Below are 21989 nucleotides of genomic sequence, written 5' to 3' on the forward strand. Positions count from 1 at the left end.
TGGCAATGTTTATCAAGAAAGGGACGGAAACATTTAAAAGGAGAGACAAACACCCCCAAGGGACGCCCCTCACTGTCCACCTCATTCTCCACAGCTCAGAAGACAAAAGCAAACATCTGTTGAACTCTTGAGGAAGTGTCCTGATTCTAAAGTTTGAGCAGTAATCTTCTGGAGCATGTGGTGAGAAAGTTTGTTTGTCAATGAAGCTAGTTTCTCAAGTAGATGTTAGTGAGCACTGTTTCTTCATCTTTCTTGTCACCATTTCTAACTTTTATGCCTCATTACTTGTACTCAATAGCCTTCTCTTTGTAGTTAATAAACTTGATTTACTGTGTCATTTAATCTGGTGTGTTTAACTGAACACACTTAAACTCCAGGATGGGGAACCTTTTTTGGGTCAGGGCTACTGACCCACAGAGAAAAATCACTGATGTGGCCCCGATTAAGAAGATTTGGTGTGCTTCAGCCCACTGGTGTGGCAGTGGGGTTGTGAGGAAGGCTGTAGCACCTGCGTGGGCTGCCGAATGCTAGGGAGGGAGCTCTGTGCCTCAGGGGATGGATCCAGGCAATGCAGAGGCCACATCTGGCCACCAGACCTTTGGTTCCCCACTCCTGATTTAAGGTAATAAAATGGCATATTATTCACTTAAAAATAACAATGTATTTGTACTGTCCAAGAGGGGCCTGGGAATATCCGCGACTGAGGGTGAGTTGGGGCAACCCTGCAGTATAACTAAGGCTGGTGAGAGCCACAGTATCCCTAGCAGGCTGCAGTAACTTTCAGGATCTCGGAATCCTTGTCACATTCTGAAAGCCTGCCAGTTACTGCAGCCTGACAGTGATACTGTGCTCTCACTAGGGTTGCCAACTTTCTTGACCAAAAGAATCAGATGCCATTGCTGTGAATGGCATTTAGTCTGTCCCGTCAGGAAAGTTCACAACCCTAAATGTGATTGGGATGCTGACAGGATGTTTGCAAGCAGCTCAGATGGGAGCCACTACCGCAAAACATGGTAAGGCATCCAAGGCTGCAGGGAAGTGCAGCACAATCCCCCATAGTCTGGATTGTTCCCCAGTATGTTAGAGGGTGTGATTTCCCTGCTGGTGTACAAACACTGGTACACATACTGGTAGTGACTATAGGGCAAGGCTGAGCCATGCCAAATACAAACTTGTCTGCAACTTGGGGATATGTGTTCAGCACAACTTAACTGTGCCTCTGCTGCATTACTCTTGGGACTGTTGATATTTATATCTGAGCTAGTTCAATGAGGGCTAGTGCAAGTATGTGTACAGAAGCAAGGAAATCACACCCCTAGCTCATAGAGTAGACCGGGTATGGGCAATAATTTTCACAGAGAGACCACTTAATTTTAGTACACGGGCCAGCTCCATACCCAGAAGGGGAGGGGTCTTTCGTGGAAGGGGTGGGACAGGGGACTAACCTTCCCTCCAGAGTTGTGTGGGCCAGAGTTTTGAATTAAAAACATAGCAAAGGGCTTGCAGCTCTTGGCTCTGCCGTTACTGCGTTGCATGGAAGACGTTTGGGACTGCTACAACTATTTAAAAGGCTTGCGGCTCCAGTGTCACGACTGTGAGCTGTGAGCCATTTAAATAGTCTTCTGCTGCCTCAGCCACCACCTGGAAATTTGATGGCACAGGCAGCAGGATATAAATAGAAATCAGCCAGATGTAGTCCGTGGGCCAGATCAAAGTGTTAGGAGAGCCGGATCTGGCCCCGGGCAGTGTCTTGCCCAGTCCTGATGTAGACATAGAGCAAGACAGCATGGCCTCAATCCTCTCTGTGTCAGAGCTGAGTTGTCACAAGAAACTCAGGAAGGTAATGGGCTAAATATGGCTCTCTGCTATACTATATCTCCCTCATCATGAACAGACCAGGGATAAATTCAGCTTTTGGTACATATAGAGCAACTTGAAATTGCTTCTAACTGGAACCCTGTGGCTCTAAGGAGGCTGGTCCAGTAGCAGCATCCCAAGGGAACCCACCTTCCACCTTGGAATGCCTCCTGAACATCCCTTGCACTGGCACACAGTGGGTACACAGCTCTACTCGAGCCATGGAAGCCCTTTATATTGGGGGAATTGCTGATGTCTAGCTATACTAGCTTTGAAGCCCTTATATAACATTAAAGCCTATATGAAAGAGGTGCAGAGTATCTGTGATTTTTGGTATGGTGGCTTTACTAATGGCTTTACAAATTGATGGATTTTAAAACCCCCCAAATTAATATTTCTAAATTAATAATTCTGCTGTACCTGTGGCTACACAGCCTGTCTGACTGTGGTATAAAGGGATTATTGGCGCTTGTTAAAGACAATCCACAGAACTCACTTGTGGTTTACCACTTGTGAATAATGCCAAACCAGCATTTATTTTGTATATATGAGAAAGCCAGTTTTTATCAGTGTGCATGTGACATTTTGAATCCTAGTTAAGACACATAGATATTACAGTCTAATTAGACTTCTCGTCTTAGTTTTCTGTCTGAATTCTGATGAAATTTTTTCCCAATTAGCTCCATTAATATACTTCAGTGGGCATGCATGTTTTCTGAGAAACCATGTCAGATGGCAATTTGTTTGAGTTAATCACATGATTACCTACTGACATGTAGAAAATACTCCTATGGTTTCATGGAAACAGAACTGAAATTTAAACACGTATTTTAAGGCTTTTGAGCTGAATTTTGGTTTTAATAATCTGCCTATTATCATGAGATATTGAGAGGAATAATAAGTGAGCTTTACACCAACTAAATGCCAACCAGGTCACAACTTGTTAAATACCATATCTGATGTTGTAATGATGTAGTAACAAACACCATTAAAGAAGATGATACAAGCTAACATTAATGTCTTACATGAAAAAAACAATATGCCTACTAACATAAAGAAGTGTCATGTCAGGGCTGGCCAACAGGTTAGAACAGTTACTGTACTAGGTTTCTATGCAGTTCCTTATCTAGATACATAAATGTTAGACATTGGTGTAGAAATAGTCACCTCTCTTTGGTCTCTAAATTAATTTGCATACAAGCACAAAACAAACAATTTGTCATCAAGTAGTGAAGGATTTGGAACACTCCATGAATGACCAATAACATCATTAAGCATAACTGGAACACTATAATGCAATGCTTTAATAATGGCTACATTGTATACCTTTTATAAGACAGATTCTTTTAAATAGGTCATCAACATGTAAGATCATCAATTAGATTAGTTAGCACCTGTGCTCCTACCTGCTGGTCTCATATTGATTCTGGAGGTAGTAGTTGATTGTATTCACTAAAAAACTAAATAAACGACTATACAGTGACTTTGCCAAAAGATCTCGATAAAATTCTGCAATCTCTATAGTGTGTCTTCTTATGATCATGTCTCCTAAGAAAGTAAACAGAAAAAGGAGGAGAAAACATGATTATAAATTGTATTTTAAATATTTTTCATCATAATAATCTTGCTGTCCAGCCTCTTCACGTGTTTCATTTCCCATGCTCTTGTTGTGTACTAATTCTATAGAAAGATCTAGTGAGTCAAATAACAAAAGGCTTCCACTAACATACTTGAAAAATTCTCAGGTCAGAAGTGAACAGAGTCAAAAAGAAATTTGTGTGGCATACAGGATCATTTCTAGTTGCAGACAACTTATTGAAATGGAATTTCTAAAGGACACTCCTGCTGACATTGGTTTTTAGCATTAGGATCTGGGCCTGGTCTTTGACCTTGCTATATTTTTGCGAGGTCCATCACAGTTCAAGTCTATCAGTGTCACCCTATGAGCTATTGCTGAGTTCTGTGTTAGAATAGGTTGCTATTATTACAAAACCCGGTTTGATCTCTTCCTTGAGCGAGTCTCTTTACTGGTTCATAAAAAATGAGAAAAAACCATTAACTATGGCTATGTCTAGATTACGAGATTTTATTGGAAAAATGTATGCAAATTGCACTCCACAATTTTCTGATACTTTTTACACTGGGCCAAATTTCGGAAAAAATCTCCTCTTTTGGAAGAACTCTTCTTCTTCTTCGTGGAAGAGAAGACAGGGCTTGCAAAAGAGCGCGTCTGCTCTATTGCAAAAAAAAGTGGAAGAGCAGATGCATTCCCTGGATGTGGTGGAGTTTTTCTGGGATACCTCTGGTATCCAGGAAAAAGCCCGTTGTGTAGACATAGCCTATTTTAGCTCTGACAGACTCAAAAGGAATTAAATGCTACCATGTCTGATTTTTAGAACGTGGACTTGGAAGAAGTACCTTTGAAATACTGGACATCAGTTGTTAAGGCTGAAGCAAGTTCATCTGGCGATACCTGCAACATTCCTGCCACTAAATGAAAAGAGTTGTTTTGAAAAGATATGAACATGTGTTCAGTTCAATATATACACAGATTTTTTTTTATTTCATTGCTATTTTTAAACAATGAAAAAAACTCTAGATTAATGCAGAGTGAGCTGTCATGGCAGTAATCAAAATTAATGAATACGTAAAATCGGCTTACTATAATCAGGACTTTGTAAAGTTTGAATGTATCTGTATATTAAATTACAGCTTTTTCAGTCATACAGATTACACAGAACTTTCCCTAGGGCTTGGCAGGATCGCTTTAGTATTAGAGTTAAGGTATGCTGCTTATTGGCAATCTGTATTCATAAACCACTTTGATGAGATTTGTAAGTGACCAACAGGGCAACTTCAAAGCAAGAGAATCTTTTAAAGCAAGGATTTCTGAATGTAAGGAATTCTATTCAATGCAAATTGCTTCGGTGTTGTCATGCAACCAAAGTGGATGGATATATTGCACTGTAAATTTCTTTTGGCAAATGGCATCATTGTGTATGACACCGAATTTAATAATCTGCCACAGTAGCATTTTGCTCATTGCCAAAAAAATTTGTAGTTTATAAAGTATTGGAGCCAATAGGATATTATGTTTCCCCAGTAATTTATGGCTGCAGATCTCTGCTTGCCTGGAACAGTGTTTCCATCTATTGGTGAATTAGTGAAATCACCTTATTAACAGAGACAATGTAGGCAATACTAGAAGGTCATGTTCTACTGACCTTGTTCTAGTAGCTGCAGGTCTGACACAAATGCTGTCTCAGCGTCTGTCAGAGCAGTAAACTGAATATCTCCAAGATGCAGAATTGCTGAGAGAATTACAAACAGGTTCTCCACCTCCTGCATGTTTTATACACAAATATAAAAAACAGTTCAGTTGAGCATACAAATGAAAGAAGATGCTTTATTAAATGTGTATGTGCTATATGTATACAGCTGTGGCATTTGTTAAACTAAAAACTATTAATTTATAATGTGACGATTTAGCATTTAGAAATCATAACATGACATTTACTTCTACATTTGTGTAAATCAAATTAACTGATGAGATAAAAATCATATTTAAAATAGCATGAAGAAATAATAAAATGTTTTGTATGGAAGTATTATTTTTGCAAGAAATTCACATTTCTTGCCTACTGAGATTTCTAACAGCAATAAATTCTACATTTGTGAATAGCAGGTTTTTTTTAGCCAATCACATTCACAAACAGTGTAAAACTTCAAATTATACCAGGTTCTAAGGAGTGAAAGCTATAGTTAAGTTTGTTTATTTGTTTGTTTTCAGATGCTCATAACTTTGAAAAACTATCACCTCTTGGTTGTAATTTTTCAAATATAGTTTCTGTGATTTTTGTAACAGTGTTTTTAAAATTAAATAAATGATGGTCCAGGAAATTGGACTGGAAAAAGCAACTGTTTTCCCATTATAAAAACATTATTGTGAATCTTAAAAAAAAAGACCAAAACAAAAAACCAGTCTTTCCCTACCCCCGGAAAACAACTCCTCCTTCAGGTCTACAGAACTATTGAACACATTGGATTTAAATTGTGTGACTAAGAACCCTTATTTACTTGAGAGAGCTACATTGCATTACTTAGAAATGTTAAAAAATCATACAGTTATTTGATAAGTTTTACCTGAAATAATTCTTAAATTAATTCTTAGAGCCCCAACCTGACAAGATATGCACATGCTTTCCTTCGTATATATTAACTACTCTTTGAGACTTAGGGCCAAAATATGCACAATATGTAAACATTTAGCTTGTGCATCGTCTGCAGCTGAATGAGCTTTGTAAACAACTATCCAGAACTCTATAATTTTTTGAATTTCACCCCAGAGTACTTCCCAGACATTTGGAGAAACAACAGATCTGGTAAAAAGTGATTCTTCCCTTTGCTGCTTTTTCTACCAAAATATCCCCGGAAAATGACAAAGCTGTAAGTTGTACTCTTATCTTGTCCATGAACAATATGAATAATTTATTTATATTTAGTGAACCATACTGAGGCAACACATAATCTAGTAAAAGTTGGCCAATATCATTACTGCCATTCTTCAGATTGGGTAAATAAGGCACAGTAAATCTACATAACTTGATATGAGATACAAAAAAGTTTGCAGATGATCCAGGATAGACACAGATCTCGTATATACCGGATCCACGCAACCTAAACCATTCATACATGCTTATCAGACAAATTGTTAAAACTTCTCAGGTGTTATGCTACTATAAAAAAGTTGTATTAATGCTTTCTTAGACAATTTGAAATCTACAAATGGAAAAACCACAATATCAGTGTAGATGGGAAAATTATAGAAAACTAAGACTCAGAAAGGTTGACAAACACGACACTGGGAGACACTTCAACTCCAGAAGATTTTGGGTGGCCCTAGAAATCAAGAGGATGGGTCAGATAGTTATTTTCAGTGTCCCAAGACACTTAATAAACATTTCCCATCTTTAAAATGAGGATATTAATAAATATTACCCTGCCTCCCAGAATGATTGTGAGGATTAATTAGAAATATTCATATAATTCTTCAAAAAGATAACACACTACGGGTATGTCTACACTACCACCCTAGTTCGAACTAGGGTGGTAATGTAGGCAACCGGAGTTGCAAATGAAGCCCGGGATTTGAATTTCCCGGGCTTCATTTGCATATTGCTGGGCGCCGCCATTTTTAAATGTCCGATAGTGCGGACTCCGTGCCGCGCGGCTTTACGCGGCACGGACTAGGTAGTTCGGACTAGGCTTCCTAGTTCCACGAGGAATAACGGTAGTTCGGAATAAGAGGCACCTGAGCAGCACTTCAAAGTGGCAACGGAACACGGAGTCAGGGATCCGCTGGGCACTCCAGCTGATCCCCAGCTCCACATTGTGCTGCCCGTTTGAGACACTGGAGCAGAACTTCAAAGGGGCAGCAATGTGGAGCTGGGGATCAGCTGGGCACTCCAGCTGATACCCAGCTCCATGTTCTGCTGTCCCTTTGAAGTGCCGCCCCGGCGCCTCAAAGGGGCAGTGCTTCAGGGAGCCCGACGTCAGCTGGGGGAATCCAGCTGATCACGGGTTCCTGCGGTGCTGCCCCTTTAAAATGTTGCCACAGCATTTCAAAGAAGCAGCACACGCGATTAATCACACAATTAATTGCGATTAATTTCTTTAATTGCTTGACAGCCCTAGAAATGAAGAACTTTGAAGAAGCTGTAGACCCAAGTCAGAGTAAAAAATCAGCTCTGATTTGAAGTTTTTATCTGAAATAAGAACAGCTGTTTAGGGTAAGAATTTGCATGTAACAAGTTTTTTTGTGAATTAGAACTAACCAAGAATTTTTTAGTCATTTTAATTGAGTAACTTACTTCGATCTGTTTTTACTTGCAAGCACTTAAATCCTCCTTTCCATACTTAATAAAAACACTTTTGTTTATTATCAGGCCCAGAGTAAATAACTGTTACTTGCCCGGGGGAATGGGGGTGGGGAGTGGAGAAGCAATCACTGTGCAGCTCTTTCTTTAATTGATAAAGGGAGTGAACCTTATTAGCTTTCTCTATGTAAAACTTTTACCCGGGATGAGATGGATTTATCTGGGATTTGGGTCCCACTTGGGGTTGATTTCTTGGGTGCTGAGCCCTTAGAATTGAGTGTTCCCAGAGCTGAACTGGTTCAGTGTCTGCGATGCTCTGAAAGGGGGTGGCAATTCCAACTCCCTGCCTTGTCTGCTATTTATCTCTCTTTGCTCTGAAAACTGAAAAATTTGTCCTACCTTTGGTTTTCTGTTTTTGTTACCATGAACAGTCCTGTGGCACCATAGGCCATGTCTACACTACAGATACAGACTGAGAGGGTGCTCCCGTCAATGCCGATAGTCCTGCTTCTACAAGGAATGAGAGAAGACAAAGGGAGAGTGTGCTCCCTTTGACTTCCTTCAGTATGGATGGAGCCAAAATTCAAGGTAAGATACTTCAGCTTAAGATACACAATTAACATAGCTGAAGTTGTGTATTTTAATTTGAACTTATCCCCTACTGTACACAAGGGGTTAGCGACTAACAAGTATACTATATTATGAGCTCATGATAACGTGGAAATCTCATGATATAATAAATTATAATAAAACTCCAAAGTGCCACAGGACTAGTAGTTGTTTTTAAAACAACAGACTAACATGGCTACTCTTCTGTATCTCTTAACCAGTTACTGATCCATGAGAGGACCTTCCCTCTTATCCCATGACTGCTTACTATGCTCAAAAGTCACTGGTGATGAATCTTATCAAAAGCTTTCTGAATTCCCCAAAACAATATAGCTAATGTTGCACACTTGCCCATAGCTTTGCCAACACCCTAAAAAAATTGATAGATTGGTGAGAGATGATTTCCCTTTACAAAAGCCATGTTGACTCTTCCCCAATATATGATTCGCCTATGTGTCTGACAGGCCTCTTCTTTACTACAGTTTTAGTCAAACTGACTGGTTTACCAGCTCATAATTGTCAGGATTTCCTTTAAAACAATAGGGATTACATTAGCTGCCCGTTAGCCATCTGGTACACAGACTGATTTAAGTGAAATGTTACAAACCACAGACAGTAGTTCTGCCATTTGAATTGCTTTAGAACTCTTGGGTGAATGCCATCTTATCCTGGTGACTTATTATTCTTTAAGTTATACATTTGTTCCTAAACCTCCTTTATTGACACCTCACCCTGAGACAGATCCTCACATTTGTCACCTAAGAAGAATGGCTCAGGAGCAGAGAAAGCTGAGGCAAAGAATTCATTCTAATTCTCTTCAACCGTCTTGTTCCTTGGAGTGCTACTTTAGAGCTCAGTCATCCACTGATCACACACATTTTTTGGCAAATTTCTTGCTTTAAAGTGCTCCTAGTTTTTGTCCTCAGCTAGATGTTCTTCAAATTCTTTGTTGGACTGCCTAATATCTTTACACCTGACATTCAGAATTTATGCTCCTTTCTATTTTCCTCAGCAGGATTTGACCTCCAATTTTTACAGTATGGGTTTTTTTGGCTCTTCTGTTCTGCATGAAGCCAAAGTGGGGTATACTTTTAGTGAGAATCTGTATTATGTTGTTTTTAAATAATTTTTAAATAGTTCCTATGTAATTAGCAGGCATCACATCCTTGTGATAGTACCTTTTGATTTCTGTTTAACCCACTTTGTCATTTTAAGTAGTTACCTCTTGTAAAGTTAAATGCTACTGTGTTGAGGTTTTTTTTTTTTATCATTTCCTCCCCAAAAAGAATGTTTAAATTCAATTATATTAGGGTTGCTATTACTGATCAGTTCAACTATATTCTTTGGACAATATCCTTTGCTTAACTTAGGACTAAACCAAGAATTGCTTCTTCCCTTCTGGATTCTAGGACTAGTTGCTCCTTGTTTTCGCTAGTTGAAGTCAAATCTTTCAGGTCAATTGACCATAATGTTGTGTGTCTAATTATGTATATGCCTTTTTCAGATGCTAGCAATCAGACAGCATTTGGAATGTATGCTTCACAAAATGAAAAGGGACAGGGATATAATCAGGAAGGGAAAGATCCCCAAAGGGTTTTATAAAGTTTTTGTCATATGGGATTTGATTGTTTCTTGTTAGACATTATGTAATTTAATTCTTCACCAGATTATAACTTTCAGCTGTTTTGTGAATCTTTCAGAATAAAAAAGGTTTACATTGTTGGTGCTGTATCTAATTAAAAGTGATTACAGTCATTTCCTTGGAGTGAACTAGCACTTTGTTTCACTGGCACAAAAAAGGGCCAAGCTTATAATTTTCTGCAGGAGTGTGTGTGTGGAGGGGTACCTGTCAATATGAGTTTTTTATGACCAGCTTATTACTAGGTAAAAGACATGGACCTCATTGGCTTGCATGACTTACCAGGTTATTGAATCCAAAAGCAGTTAGAGCTTGTTTTAGGATGGCTAATTTCTCTCTGTTGAATGTGTTCACTGTTATTGGTGTCTCCTCCAGTGCAGTCTGGTTCAGATACCTGCACAGTGGGAAAAAAGCATACAGCTTTTATGAGGCTGGCACACAATCAAGCTTCCGTGGTTAAAAGTTGTTTTTTTGCCTTCCAAACTAATGCAAGTCATACACAAACACCTGTACATAATGTTCTTAAGTGTTTACAGGAGACTCAGTGAATTGTTCTCTCACCTCTCTGAGGGAAAGGCATTTGTGACAGAATGTGTTTACCTCCTACGTTTCCCTAGGCTCTTGCATAACCACCCGTTATTATACACAGCCATTAGCTCACAAGTTTTCCTTGTGACATTTGCATGTATTTGGATTGAACTTGCAAGGTGCATTTCTGACATTCCTGAGAGGTCAGGTGAGATTGCTTAATTTTCATGTGGTCTGATGCCCCACTCCCCGCATTTGTTCTCTTCCAAGTACTCAGTAGGGTTGATTTTTATCTGTAGCCAAGCAGACCTCAGGCACAGTGAAAAAGAGAGATTGACAAGGAACTAATGGTAGCTCCTCAATTATCAGATATCCACAGTGCAAGATAAAGCTGAAGGGGACAGCTTTAATTTATGCCACTAAGATCTTCTGCCAGTAGAGAACAGAATCTTCCCTCCTCCTCCCTCTCCCTTGACATACTCCTTTTTCTTTTGGAAAAAGGCTTCTTCCTCATAGAAAGAGGATTACCAATGCTGGAAAATCCCCTCTTTTCTTTCAATTTTCTTTCAAAAGAATGCGATTGCAGTGTGGACATAAGTGAAGTATTTTCGGAAAACAGTCATTTTTCCGAAAAAAACTCTGTATTACAGACATACCCTGAAAAATGAAAGAGAGAAAATGTGTTTGCATTGTCACATTGAGCTGTCCAATGTCCATAACAAACAGGCCTGGCCATGGTATGAGTTCTGACAATTCCTGATCACACTATATTCCAGTTGGGAAGGAAAAGTCTCATCATGGACTCCCCCAATTTAGTCAGACTACAACCAAAGTTTGGTCTATAATAGAGAGATAACTTGCTTCAATGGGTGGTCAATAAACATAGATAGAAGAAAAATGTGTTCAGAGACACAGTAATTCCCAATGACAGGATAGGTCCGCCTGTAGTTCTTTCTAAATCTTACACCATTAGGACCGGATTCTGTGGAGCACTAACTTAACACCGAAGGTACTCAGCAATCAGCAGAACTGTGTCCTTCATGCCAGATTTTCAAAAGGGATCACCACCCAGCAGCTCTCAGTAAGAATCTTTACATATCTCTCTCTGCATGGTTGGCACCTTATTTTCTCTCTTTTGCAGAATGGTATCATATGCCTTTACTATTTATGCAACATGGTTAATCAGCTCTTTTTAATGTTTTTGAAGTGTTACTATATGAACTTTCACACAAATATTTTAATAAAAATGCCCAACTCATGCAAACTCAGAGTCCCGTGTTGGAAGGGCATGAGTTTTTTCAATCTTCATTGACTTTTGCTTAGCGTCTGTCACAGTCACTGCTTTTATTGAGAGTTAATTGGACACTGAGAACCCAAAGAGTGAGATTTTCCAAAGTGCAGTGTTGGCCAAACTCTGATGCCAAATAAAACTCTTAGGCCTGGTCTACACTAGACCAGGAAGTTTGGCTTGCAATATGCCACGCCAGTGACGCAAAATGCAATGCAGGAGTTGGCTTACCTTAAGCCGAGACTTGGCGGCTTCCACATTGTGGGATGCTGACGGGAGAAAACACTCCCATCCGCTTCCCTTACTCCTCACAAAAGGAAGAATGCCAGATGCCAGGAGCTACCCTCAGATTTTGATTTAGATTCTATACCAGACGTGCTAAATTGAATGCCAGAAGATCAACCTCCAGTGCATCGATCTTCTGGGAAGTATAGACATTCCCTCATTGACTTCATTAGGAAAAATGTTAGGCCAACGGTGAGTGCTTTGCAAAATTGCACCCTAAATAACTACCTGCCACTCTCCTACTAATGTTTTACCACAGTTGTGAGCAGTACAGGCACATGATAAGGAACCCTCCTCATTTAAAAAGGGGGGCAGCTGCAGGCAGGACATTTTCATGAGTGCTCATCTTTCGAATTGACTTCTTTACTTTCTTGGCCTAGCATAAAATAACCAATTTGCTGACTTTGAGATCATCTTGCAAGACCCATCCATTTCCCCAGATATGTAAGGAAAATTGAAAAGTAAGAATTAGTGGGAAAGAGTTTGATTTAGTTTTTTAAAAATCACAAGGCTCTATTCACTATTTTTAAATGTCTGATAGTATTTTAAAATTGTGTTAAGCGCTTACAGATCTGAGCGGACATTAAATAAATGCAAACAGCAGAGAGTGAGCTTACTTGCCAAAACACTCTCAAACCACATTTTGTGTTATTCAACCTATCCCAGATGAGAAACAGTGGCAGCTAGAAAAGATACACTTCTGGTTATAAGAATACTTAGCCCCGCTACTACAGATGGACTCAGGATGTCAATATCTTGTGATACTTTGAAGACTATTTCTACCACACAACTAGACTTTGGACTCAATTCACCAATGTGTTACTCCAATTTTAAACTGGTGTATCTTCCATGAAAACAATTCTGTTACACCTATGTAAAACTGGAGTAAAGTGGTGGTGAATAAAGCCTTTACTGTTAATGCTATACTTGATACATAATTATTTCATAAAATGTCAGCCTTTTGGAATATTTATGATCATTCTCATTTTTTGACATTTCAGTTACTGGGATGGAATTACATTGCTGCTGATGAAGCAATTATAAATGGCTAAAAATGTCCACTACAGGCTGCCATATGGTATTCATATATTAGCATTACTTACCTTTGTGCTACTATGAACTACACTTGGTTACAGCCATTATACATCTATTATTCCCTGCACTAATACTAGAGTGTTTAAGTGTTCCAGCCACAATTTCCTTTCAATGTAATAGGTCATATTAATCATAGGTGATAAGGAGATATATTTCAGTAAGTAAATATTAGGCCAGATCCTCAGCTGGTATACTGGTATAGTTTCTTGGAGGTCAATGAGGCTATATCAATTTACACCAGCTGAGGACCTTGCCCATAATTTTTAATACTAAGAATAAAGCATTTTTTTCTATCTATAGTGCCTTTCATCCAAAGATCTCCAAGGGTTTTACAAATCTTAAAGCGTCACAACTCACTGGAGATAAGTATTATCACCATTTTAAATTTGAGGAACAGGAGGCAGAGAGGTTAATTGATTTGCTCAAGGGCACTCAGTGAGTCAGCAATAGTGCTGGATACAGAACGCAGAACTGCATCATTACCTGCCCTGTGCTCTAACCACTGAACAATAATTCCTCCCTCATTGCTATTAGTTTTAGCTCATTGTTTCCCAAAGATTCTCTATTGTGGATACAACTTCAGCTTCCAAAACTTGTGCTCACAGTTCTCTGCAGGCAGAACGGTAAGAACTTTCACCTGCAGATATCTGACTGCAGGCAAGAAATTATTCCAGTGGGAATAATGGTTTACAGGCTTAGGTGCCATACTCTACTAAAATATATCCTCTGTCCTGATAGGAAGAAAAGGTAACCCTTGGCTTCAATACCAAGTAGACAATTAGGTGCCCGTGACTTCACATTTATTAGTACTGAATGTCATCTCATTGCAAGACTGTTCCCTTTTACTTTTTGGGGGGGGGTCACTACACATTTGCCACCCCTCTAATTTTATTACCAACAAATTTGATTGCTGCCAAAGCTTACTGTGCGAATTGCTGAAGAATTAGTTCTTATGTGATATAATAACAAGATCTATCCGGTGAGAGTTAGGAAGGCAGGGACAAGCACTTCCCCAGGAACATTTAAAAAAAATCAGTCTTTTAAAGGGGGTTGGAGGTCAAGGTCTTTGAGGTTGAATGTAATTTGTCCATATATATTTTTTAATCAACTAAGTATATTAAACAGGACAAACTGCCTGCGACAGATGTGGCAATTTCCTGTAATACCCTTGAAAAACCTTACTGAACTAAGTATCTTTGGAGTATACTGTATTATGTACAAAAGTTGCGTATTCTCATGGGCCAGGATTATATTCAACTAGTAACAGCCACCTGGGCTTCTGCCCCTGCTAAGTTCACAAAGTAACTCTGAGACCCTGGATTCAGTATCCAATGGTGCAGTTTATTTACAGGCTTGTTCCCATCACCATTTCAAAATTGCAAAGAAACTGCAGAGAGGAGAGAAAGGTGCAGGAAGGGAGGGAGAGGAAAGCTATTTCTGCATTATTGTGGTGAAACTCTTTCGTGGGTTTTATTTTTTTCTGTAATATCTTCTCCTTAAAAATAAGTATGGTTGCTTAGAAAGAGTACTGTGATAACTTGTAAGGGAAGTTAATTAAAACTTTTCATAAGCCTTCAAAGAAGCAAAGTGCAAATGTCGGGAATAACATAGTTTAGGCAGGGAATCACACAACCTGGAAAAACCACAGTCAAGAGAGAAAACGATGTGGGTCTCTGCCCAAGATCAGCGACAGCTGGGGAGTGGAGAGCCTAAAGTAGACCTCCTTGCCCTGAACTGCAACACTGTTCAAACTTCATATTTAGCATCAGACTGAGTTTTCAAAGTTCAGTAGTAAACCCTGTTTTTGAGTGCAGATTCTATTCAGAATGGCTTTCAGGAAATGTGGAGATAGATACAAATCCAATGTGACCTATTAGCTGAAAAATTCTCTTATTTTTGTTATTGAAAATCTTTGAAGTGTGGGGGAGAGGCAGTGAAAAAAAAGAGAATACTACAGGTTGAACCTCTGTAAACTGGGACTCTGGTTCAGCAACATCTGTGGTCTGGTAGGACTGCGGATATTCCAGGACCAGAGAGTCCTGGTGAAGCGCTGGTGCATAGGAGTCCTGTAGGCTGGCAGGGCTGCAGGCAGTGATCTGTCAGAGGGGCTGGGAGCACGGTGCACCACAGTGGGGCTGCCGGGCAGGGCCAGGAGCATGGCACACTGCAATGGGGCTGCCCAGCACACCCCATTGGGGCTGCTCAGTGGGGCTGCCTGGCACACTGCAGCAGGGTTGTCCAGCAGGGCCAGGAGCTCAGTGTGCTGGGCTGCCTGGAATGCCAGGCAAAGTGGGACAGAGACGAGCAGAGCAGCCATCCAGGGTTGGAGGGCCAGTAGCAGGGGTCTAGATATAACCTCCCTTGGTTCAGCAAAATCCCTCATCCAGGACTGGTCCCGTCCCGAGGGTGCCGGACCAGGTACAACAGAGGCACTGGCATTTCCTGTAATGTTTGCTTTTTTACAGGTTGCATTTAGGAAACTTCTAAAGTCTTGCATACATGAAATTACTTTACTTTCACTGACCATTAAATTGCATATCTGTGTGCGCCTTATAGAACAAGTCACAGACTGGCCTAACACAGTGTGGTAGATTTAAACATTCTTAAACTGAACCTTTTGGCTGATGGTAGTGGCTCAGACAAGTGATATTCACATCCAAGCTGTACAGTTCTAATAATTAACTACTTTCCACTGAATGTCTGACCATCTGTTTAAATGCTATCATGTCAACATTTGCCCTGGACTAATGTAACCAGAGAGATTATCAGCACACAGAAAAGTTTTAATTTAAGAACGTGATCAACTATTTTTTTCAAAAAGAAAAATTTAGCTGATCCACAAAACAGGATTTGTTTGAGAAGATAAACAGATCAATAATTGTATTACAGCGCAGACACCAAGTAAAATATGGTGCTGTTTTATATTAAAATAGTTACTTGAAAACTGAACAGACTGAACTATATAGCTTTATCTTTCTAATCTTTCTTCTAATACAATGGCCTACCCTGTAACAATTTCAAAACTATTTCTACACTCCCAAAAGAACAGGTAGAACTTGCCTCAGCCCTATTAGTGGAAAACTGAGTGGCAATCATAGTGTGGCAAATCCAGCTGCTACTGGTCAGTCACATCAGTTTGGAGTTAAAAAATCCACTGTGGAGGTTATAGTGATGCAAGTGTACAAGACCATTAGATGCCTCCTCCTATGAAGGACTGTGACTCTGGGTAATGCACAGGAAATAATTGATAGTTTTGCAGCAATTCCCTTACTGTAATGGGGTGACAGATGGCAGGCATATCCCAGTTCTGTCCCCAGACCATTGTGTTACAGAGTATATCAAAAGAAAGGGCGACTTCTCCAAGGTTTTACAGGTGCTGAGAGATCACCATAAATGGTTATTTACATCATTGTGGTTTGGTTTGGGAAAATTCATGATGTATGCATCATGAGGAACACTGGACTGTAGAAAGGTTCAGTCTGGGAATTTCTTTTCAGATGAAAAGATTCCAGTAAAGGATGTGGAAATCCTCATAATGATTCTGGAATACCCAGAGTACCCCTTGTTTACATGACATATGAAACCTTACACTGGGAACCTAGAGGGCAGCAAGGAATGCTTCAACAACATTCTCAGCAGGTTCAGAATGACTGTTGAATGTATCTTTGGCAGCTTAAAAGCTCACTGGCACTGCCTTTTTGGCACGTTGGACCTCAATGGGAAAATATTCTGATGGTCATAGCAGCCTGCTATGTTCTGCATAACGTTTGTGAAGCAAAGGGCAAAAAGTTTCCTTGGGATGGAGTGCTGAGATAGATAGACTGGCTTCTGAGTTTGAGCAGTCAAAAACAAGGGCAATTAGAGGGTCTTAAGTCAGGGTGGTTTTGAAGGAGCAATTTGACAATAAGCCCCAGTAATATATCTTTATGTGGTACATTTAGCTAGGCAATGTTTACTTGCTGCCTTGAATAACTCCTAAACTTTAATTGTAGTGAGCAAATGTTCCTGCTGATAGCCACTGTGTTTGAATTTTAGCAGTAACTACTATGTGCACGATACAAAAAAAGACTCATTTTGTTTCAAAGACAACACTTGAATTAAAGGAGAAACATGGGGCATCTGAGCTCCCCGCAACTCCCCTACAATAGCACACAAAGCAACCAACACAAAGAGCCTTCCCATTTGTGATAAAGGATAACAAACCTTGTGGCACATAGACCACAGGCCAGTGGTTTGTTTCTGGTCATTAAGTCACAGTAGTTGTTATAAGACAACCCTAGTTCCCCCATTTCTCTATCATTTCCTGAGGGAAAAAGGTTGTATGGAGAAAGCTGAGTGCTTCAGCGAGAAGCAGATGCTAATAAAGTGTAAACTGGCTCTTGTGGGGAGTTATGATTCTTTGTGGTGAGGGCTATTCTGTCTTCTGGTTCATCTGCCTCCTTTCAATTATATGTAGAAATCTGTTGGTATGGATTGCCAGAGTTCCTAGTGGAAGTGGGGCAATACTGTTTTTTTTTATCTAATACTTAGACAAAGTCCTATTTTTTGCTAACAGACAGTCAAAATCGGTAGGCAAAGGAATTTTATCTGCAGACAGAAAAGGTATAAATATTTGAAAGTAAACAAATAAAATGAAATTGATACTATCTCTTAATCATGTAATGAAAAATAGGGGTTTTAAAATAATATTTTCCAAATCTGAAGTCTTTCTAAATTGCACTGTCAAGATCCTCACTGTAAATTTCTAAAATATTGTGTATAAAAAATGAAAGGTGACAGATAAAGGTAATCAAATTTTTTTCAATAATTCAAAATAGGCATAAAAGCTGGGATCCCATTTTTTGTACAAGGTAGAACAATTTTATTTGTTTTTCTACATATCATCTGTGATTACATGTGAATTCTCTGTCACACAATAATTTTTCAAAGACAGTTTACACTACTCTGTCAAAGCAATTCACAATGCAGGGTGAAGTAATGTTTTGTTGTTTTTTCAAAAGATCTTCATTGACCTTGACAAGATTTCCTGAGAACCTGTCCAAACACAGAGGTACCCGAATTCTTTGAAATTCTGCTGACAAACAGTAAATAAAGCAATGGGTTCATTGCTTGTTTTGCCTGACCTAGTTTATGAGTCTCTCGGCTTTTTAGGCCAATGGCAGGAAAGTGCACCTGCAGTTCATGCAACAAAAACATCTTGCTTTATCCTAGAAAAGAGCATATCTCTTTGACTAAGTGGTTTAGATTAGCCTAAATAAATCCCTTCACGTACATGTGGACTTGAAAAGGCTTTTATTACACCTTGATTTTAATTAAAATGGGTCAGTAACAAGCATATAAATGTATCCTTCCTATGCTAATCTCCATGAAATGTTATAGTTAGTTGCATTGATTACTCTAAAAACAAATACAATGTGTGCATAATGACATAACAGAATATGCAATGACTTCAGGTCACCAGGACAATGAAACAGATCTAATCGGGATTATTTAGTGTCACTTATTTCTATAGTGTGAAGTAGGACTGTGCCTGCTTTCCACATGTGAATCAGGGCTTGATTCAATAAAACATTTAAGCATGTGCTTAGTGCTGAGCATGCAAGGTGCTGTATGTGAGTAAAATACCTGTGCTATCGATACATAGCTTTTGTTCACCTACATATTATATACAACAGGAAACACTAAGATTTCCTTTGACTCCATAGTGAGAGAGAAGAAGACATATCTTGCAGTAAAAGGGGCAAACAAGGAGTAAGAAGACCTTCTTCTATTTCCAACACTGCCACAGATTTCCAAGGTGATCTTGAGTAAATTATCTAACCTCACTTTCTTCATCCATTCAAAAAAAGAATGTTTTCTGCCTACCTTGGAGAAGTATTTCTAGTCTCCATTAATTAATATTAATACATTTCATTGAAATCTCCAAGAACAGCCTCTACTATGTAAATTCAAAATATTATTAAATAAGCAGATCTCTCTCTGGGCAAGAAATACGTGTTTTGTTTATCTTATTTGACCTTATTTCCTATAAAATACAGTGGTTAAAGAGAATACTAGAATATCTCATGTGCCAACTCATGGCAAATTATAATATTTTTAACGGTTACCACTATACAAACGGTATGCTAAGAGGCAGACAAGCAGTTTCAGGCACATACAATACTCTTATCTTCCTGTCCTAAAGAAGCTGGTTAATACTGCTGTTGCTAAGTCTTTCTCTAAAACTGGACACATTTTAGCTCTGAATGAAGTTATTCTCATATATATTTTACTAAATCCTGAGGATCTTCATGAGAATAGAGGACCTATGACTTTGATGCGAGTTTTGCCTAAGGACCAACAACTTCATGGTTCCACACACATTTAGCTAAGTATTTTCAAATATATTAGGATAAAAAGTATCATGTAAGTATGTGATATTACCTAAAAAAAAGCCCATGAATAACAACCCACCCACCAATCCATGCCACATTCATGAAGTCACAGGATAGCAGATTACAAAAACTTTTTTTTCCCATTTAGAGCTATCATGTGAACAGGAGAGGACAATGTACTCTGTTTTGTGGGGAAAAGCTGCCCTGCACTTAGTACTGTTTGATATGTAAACAGAAACGAGATAAGAACAAAACAAAACAGTTGACATCAATAAAGCCGATGACAATTGCAGAACATGATAATGAACAGCTTCTAGCTTTTTTCTTGCAGGGAAGGGGGAATAATTTTACTGTCTCTTCCTGTGTCATCATCTTTCCAACTTAATGTATGAACAAACCCTACATTATCTGAACCAAGTTACCCGAGGTAAAATTACTACAAATTGTACAGCTACATAAATCTCTTTAATGACTATTGCACAGAGTGTTATTTTAAAATGAATATAGCCCTATTGATTTTAGATCAACATAAAATTCCTAAATTAAGATTCATGGAGAGCCTTTTGAATTTTGTGATGTCCACATTGGATATTCTTTGCTTTTATTGTTCTAAACTCAGCACATCAAAGGCTAAAACATATGTTTGAAGTAAGGTAGCCTTAAAGCAGATAACCAGTGCACAGTTCAATCGATAAAGTTTTTCCTTGATATTTTTACGAGTTAAATTCTTCTGCAAATCTTTAAAAGAAGTGTTCAATTACTATAGATTTATGTTTGCACAACTGAAAGAAATTACAATAAGAAATTACTGATTAATGCTTTACTACAACTGGAGTCCTCATGCACTGTACCAGATGCTGTAGTCACGTATCAAGCTGAATTTCTTCAGTTTGATCTTTATTTTTGTAGAAAATACCAAATGCGGTTAGACTAAGACTTATTAGCCACTACAACTTCCTTTGGAAAAGAAGCCAGTTTCTATTCTATTTCTAATAACTATTATATTCCTAAGAATATATGCAGAAATCTTATTTTTATGTGTATCAGGTTTGTGGATGGTGCCAACAATGCTTCCCAAGAAAAGTATTGTCGTTTCAGAATAAGATGAAGAATCACAATTTTCTCATAAAGTGTGATTATTTCTATGAAATCACAGAATGATATGCATCAGAGAGAGAAATAGAGATATCCTATAGTGTTCACTGTCAACTGTGTGGAACTCCTATTAACCTCCATGGAAGTTTCATAATCATTACACAAATGGTATTATTATTCCAAATCCCACTTTTATAGTGACTCACTTTTACACTTGAATGCAATTACTCCAGATTTATATCATAGAAGATTATTTTTAATATATGTTTTCCATTGTGGTCCCACTCAAAAGTCTGATACACACTAGAAATACACAATGAATGCTGCTGAACAGGTGCAGAAAACAGGTTAGGGCCTGCGAGTGCAGACAGGACCAATCCATGTTCAGCATTGTTTCAGAAACTGGTTGAACTTTGCTCCTTCAGCTTGGAATGACTTTATATTCTTTTGTTTAGACTTGTTCTTTCTCATTAGGTTACTTGGTAGATATAATTAAGATAATTAGGGTCAAGAGATTTCTTCAGAATTCACTACTTATTTAATATTTAGAATAATTGATCTAAAAATTAAATCTAGTGTCCCACATCTAAAAGTTAAAAATTGAACAGGCTATGGGTATGTCTACACTACCCTCCTAGTTCAAACTAGGAGGGTAATGTAGGCATGCCGCACTTGCAAATGAAGCCCGGGATTTGAATTTCCCGGGCTTCATTTGCATAAGCGGGGAGCCACCATTTTTAAATCCCCGCTGGTTCGAACCCCGTGTAGCGCGGCTACACGGGGCTCGAACTAGGTAGTTCGGACTAGGATTCCTATTCCGAACTACCGGTACACCTCGTTCCACGCCATTTTTAAATCCCCGCTGGTTCGAACCCCGTGTAGCGAGGTGTTCTACGAGGTGTACTGGTAGTTTGGAATAGGAATCCTAGTCCGAACTACCTAGTTCGAGCCCCATATAGCCGCGCTACACGGGGTTCGAACCAGCGGGGATTTAAAAATGGCGGCTCCCCGCTTATGCAAATGAAGTCCGGGAAATTCAAATCCCGGGCTTCATTTGCAAGTGCGGTATGTCTACATTACCCCGCTAGTTCTAACTAGCGGGGTAGTGTAGACATACCCTCACCTAGTTATAACTGTCTTTAGGGCACACTTATGGGCTGTATCTAGACTGGCTTCTTTTTCCGGAAAAGCAGTCGCTTTTCCAGAAAAGCTTGCCAGCTGTCTAGACTGGCCGCTTGAATTTCCGCAAAAGCACTGATGATCTCATGTAAGATTGTCAGTGCTTTTGCGGAAATACTACGCTGATCCCGTTCAGGCAAAAGTCTTTTTCCGAAAAACTTTTG

The 21989-nt window shown here is 39.0% G+C and overlaps 1 protein-coding gene across 5 annotated transcripts in view; it reads right to left on the minus strand.

The window, feature by feature from the left end:
• The window catches only part of MYO16 (myosin XVI), a 517195-nt gene that overhangs the window by 157230 nt on the left and 337976 nt on the right, over nt 1-21989 (minus strand). For all 5 annotated transcript variants that reach the window (XM_075918615.1, XM_075918625.1, XM_075918604.1 and 2 more), the window contains exons 17-20: nt 10264-10375; nt 5082-5199; nt 4276-4347; nt 3264-3405 (exon numbers count right to left, since the gene is read on the minus strand). In XM_075918615.1, the coding sequence (XP_075774730.1) occupies nt 3264-3405; nt 4276-4347; nt 5082-5199; nt 10264-10375 (444 nt within the window). The remainder of the gene's footprint in view (nt 1-3263; nt 3406-4275; nt 4348-5081; nt 5200-10263; nt 10376-21989) is intronic.

This window comes from Pelodiscus sinensis, chromosome 1 (genome assembly GCF_049634645.1).
Source record: "Pelodiscus sinensis isolate JC-2024 chromosome 1, ASM4963464v1, whole genome shotgun sequence".
In the NCBI taxonomy this organism is placed as follows: domain Eukaryota; kingdom Metazoa; phylum Chordata; order Testudines; family Trionychidae; genus Pelodiscus; species Pelodiscus sinensis.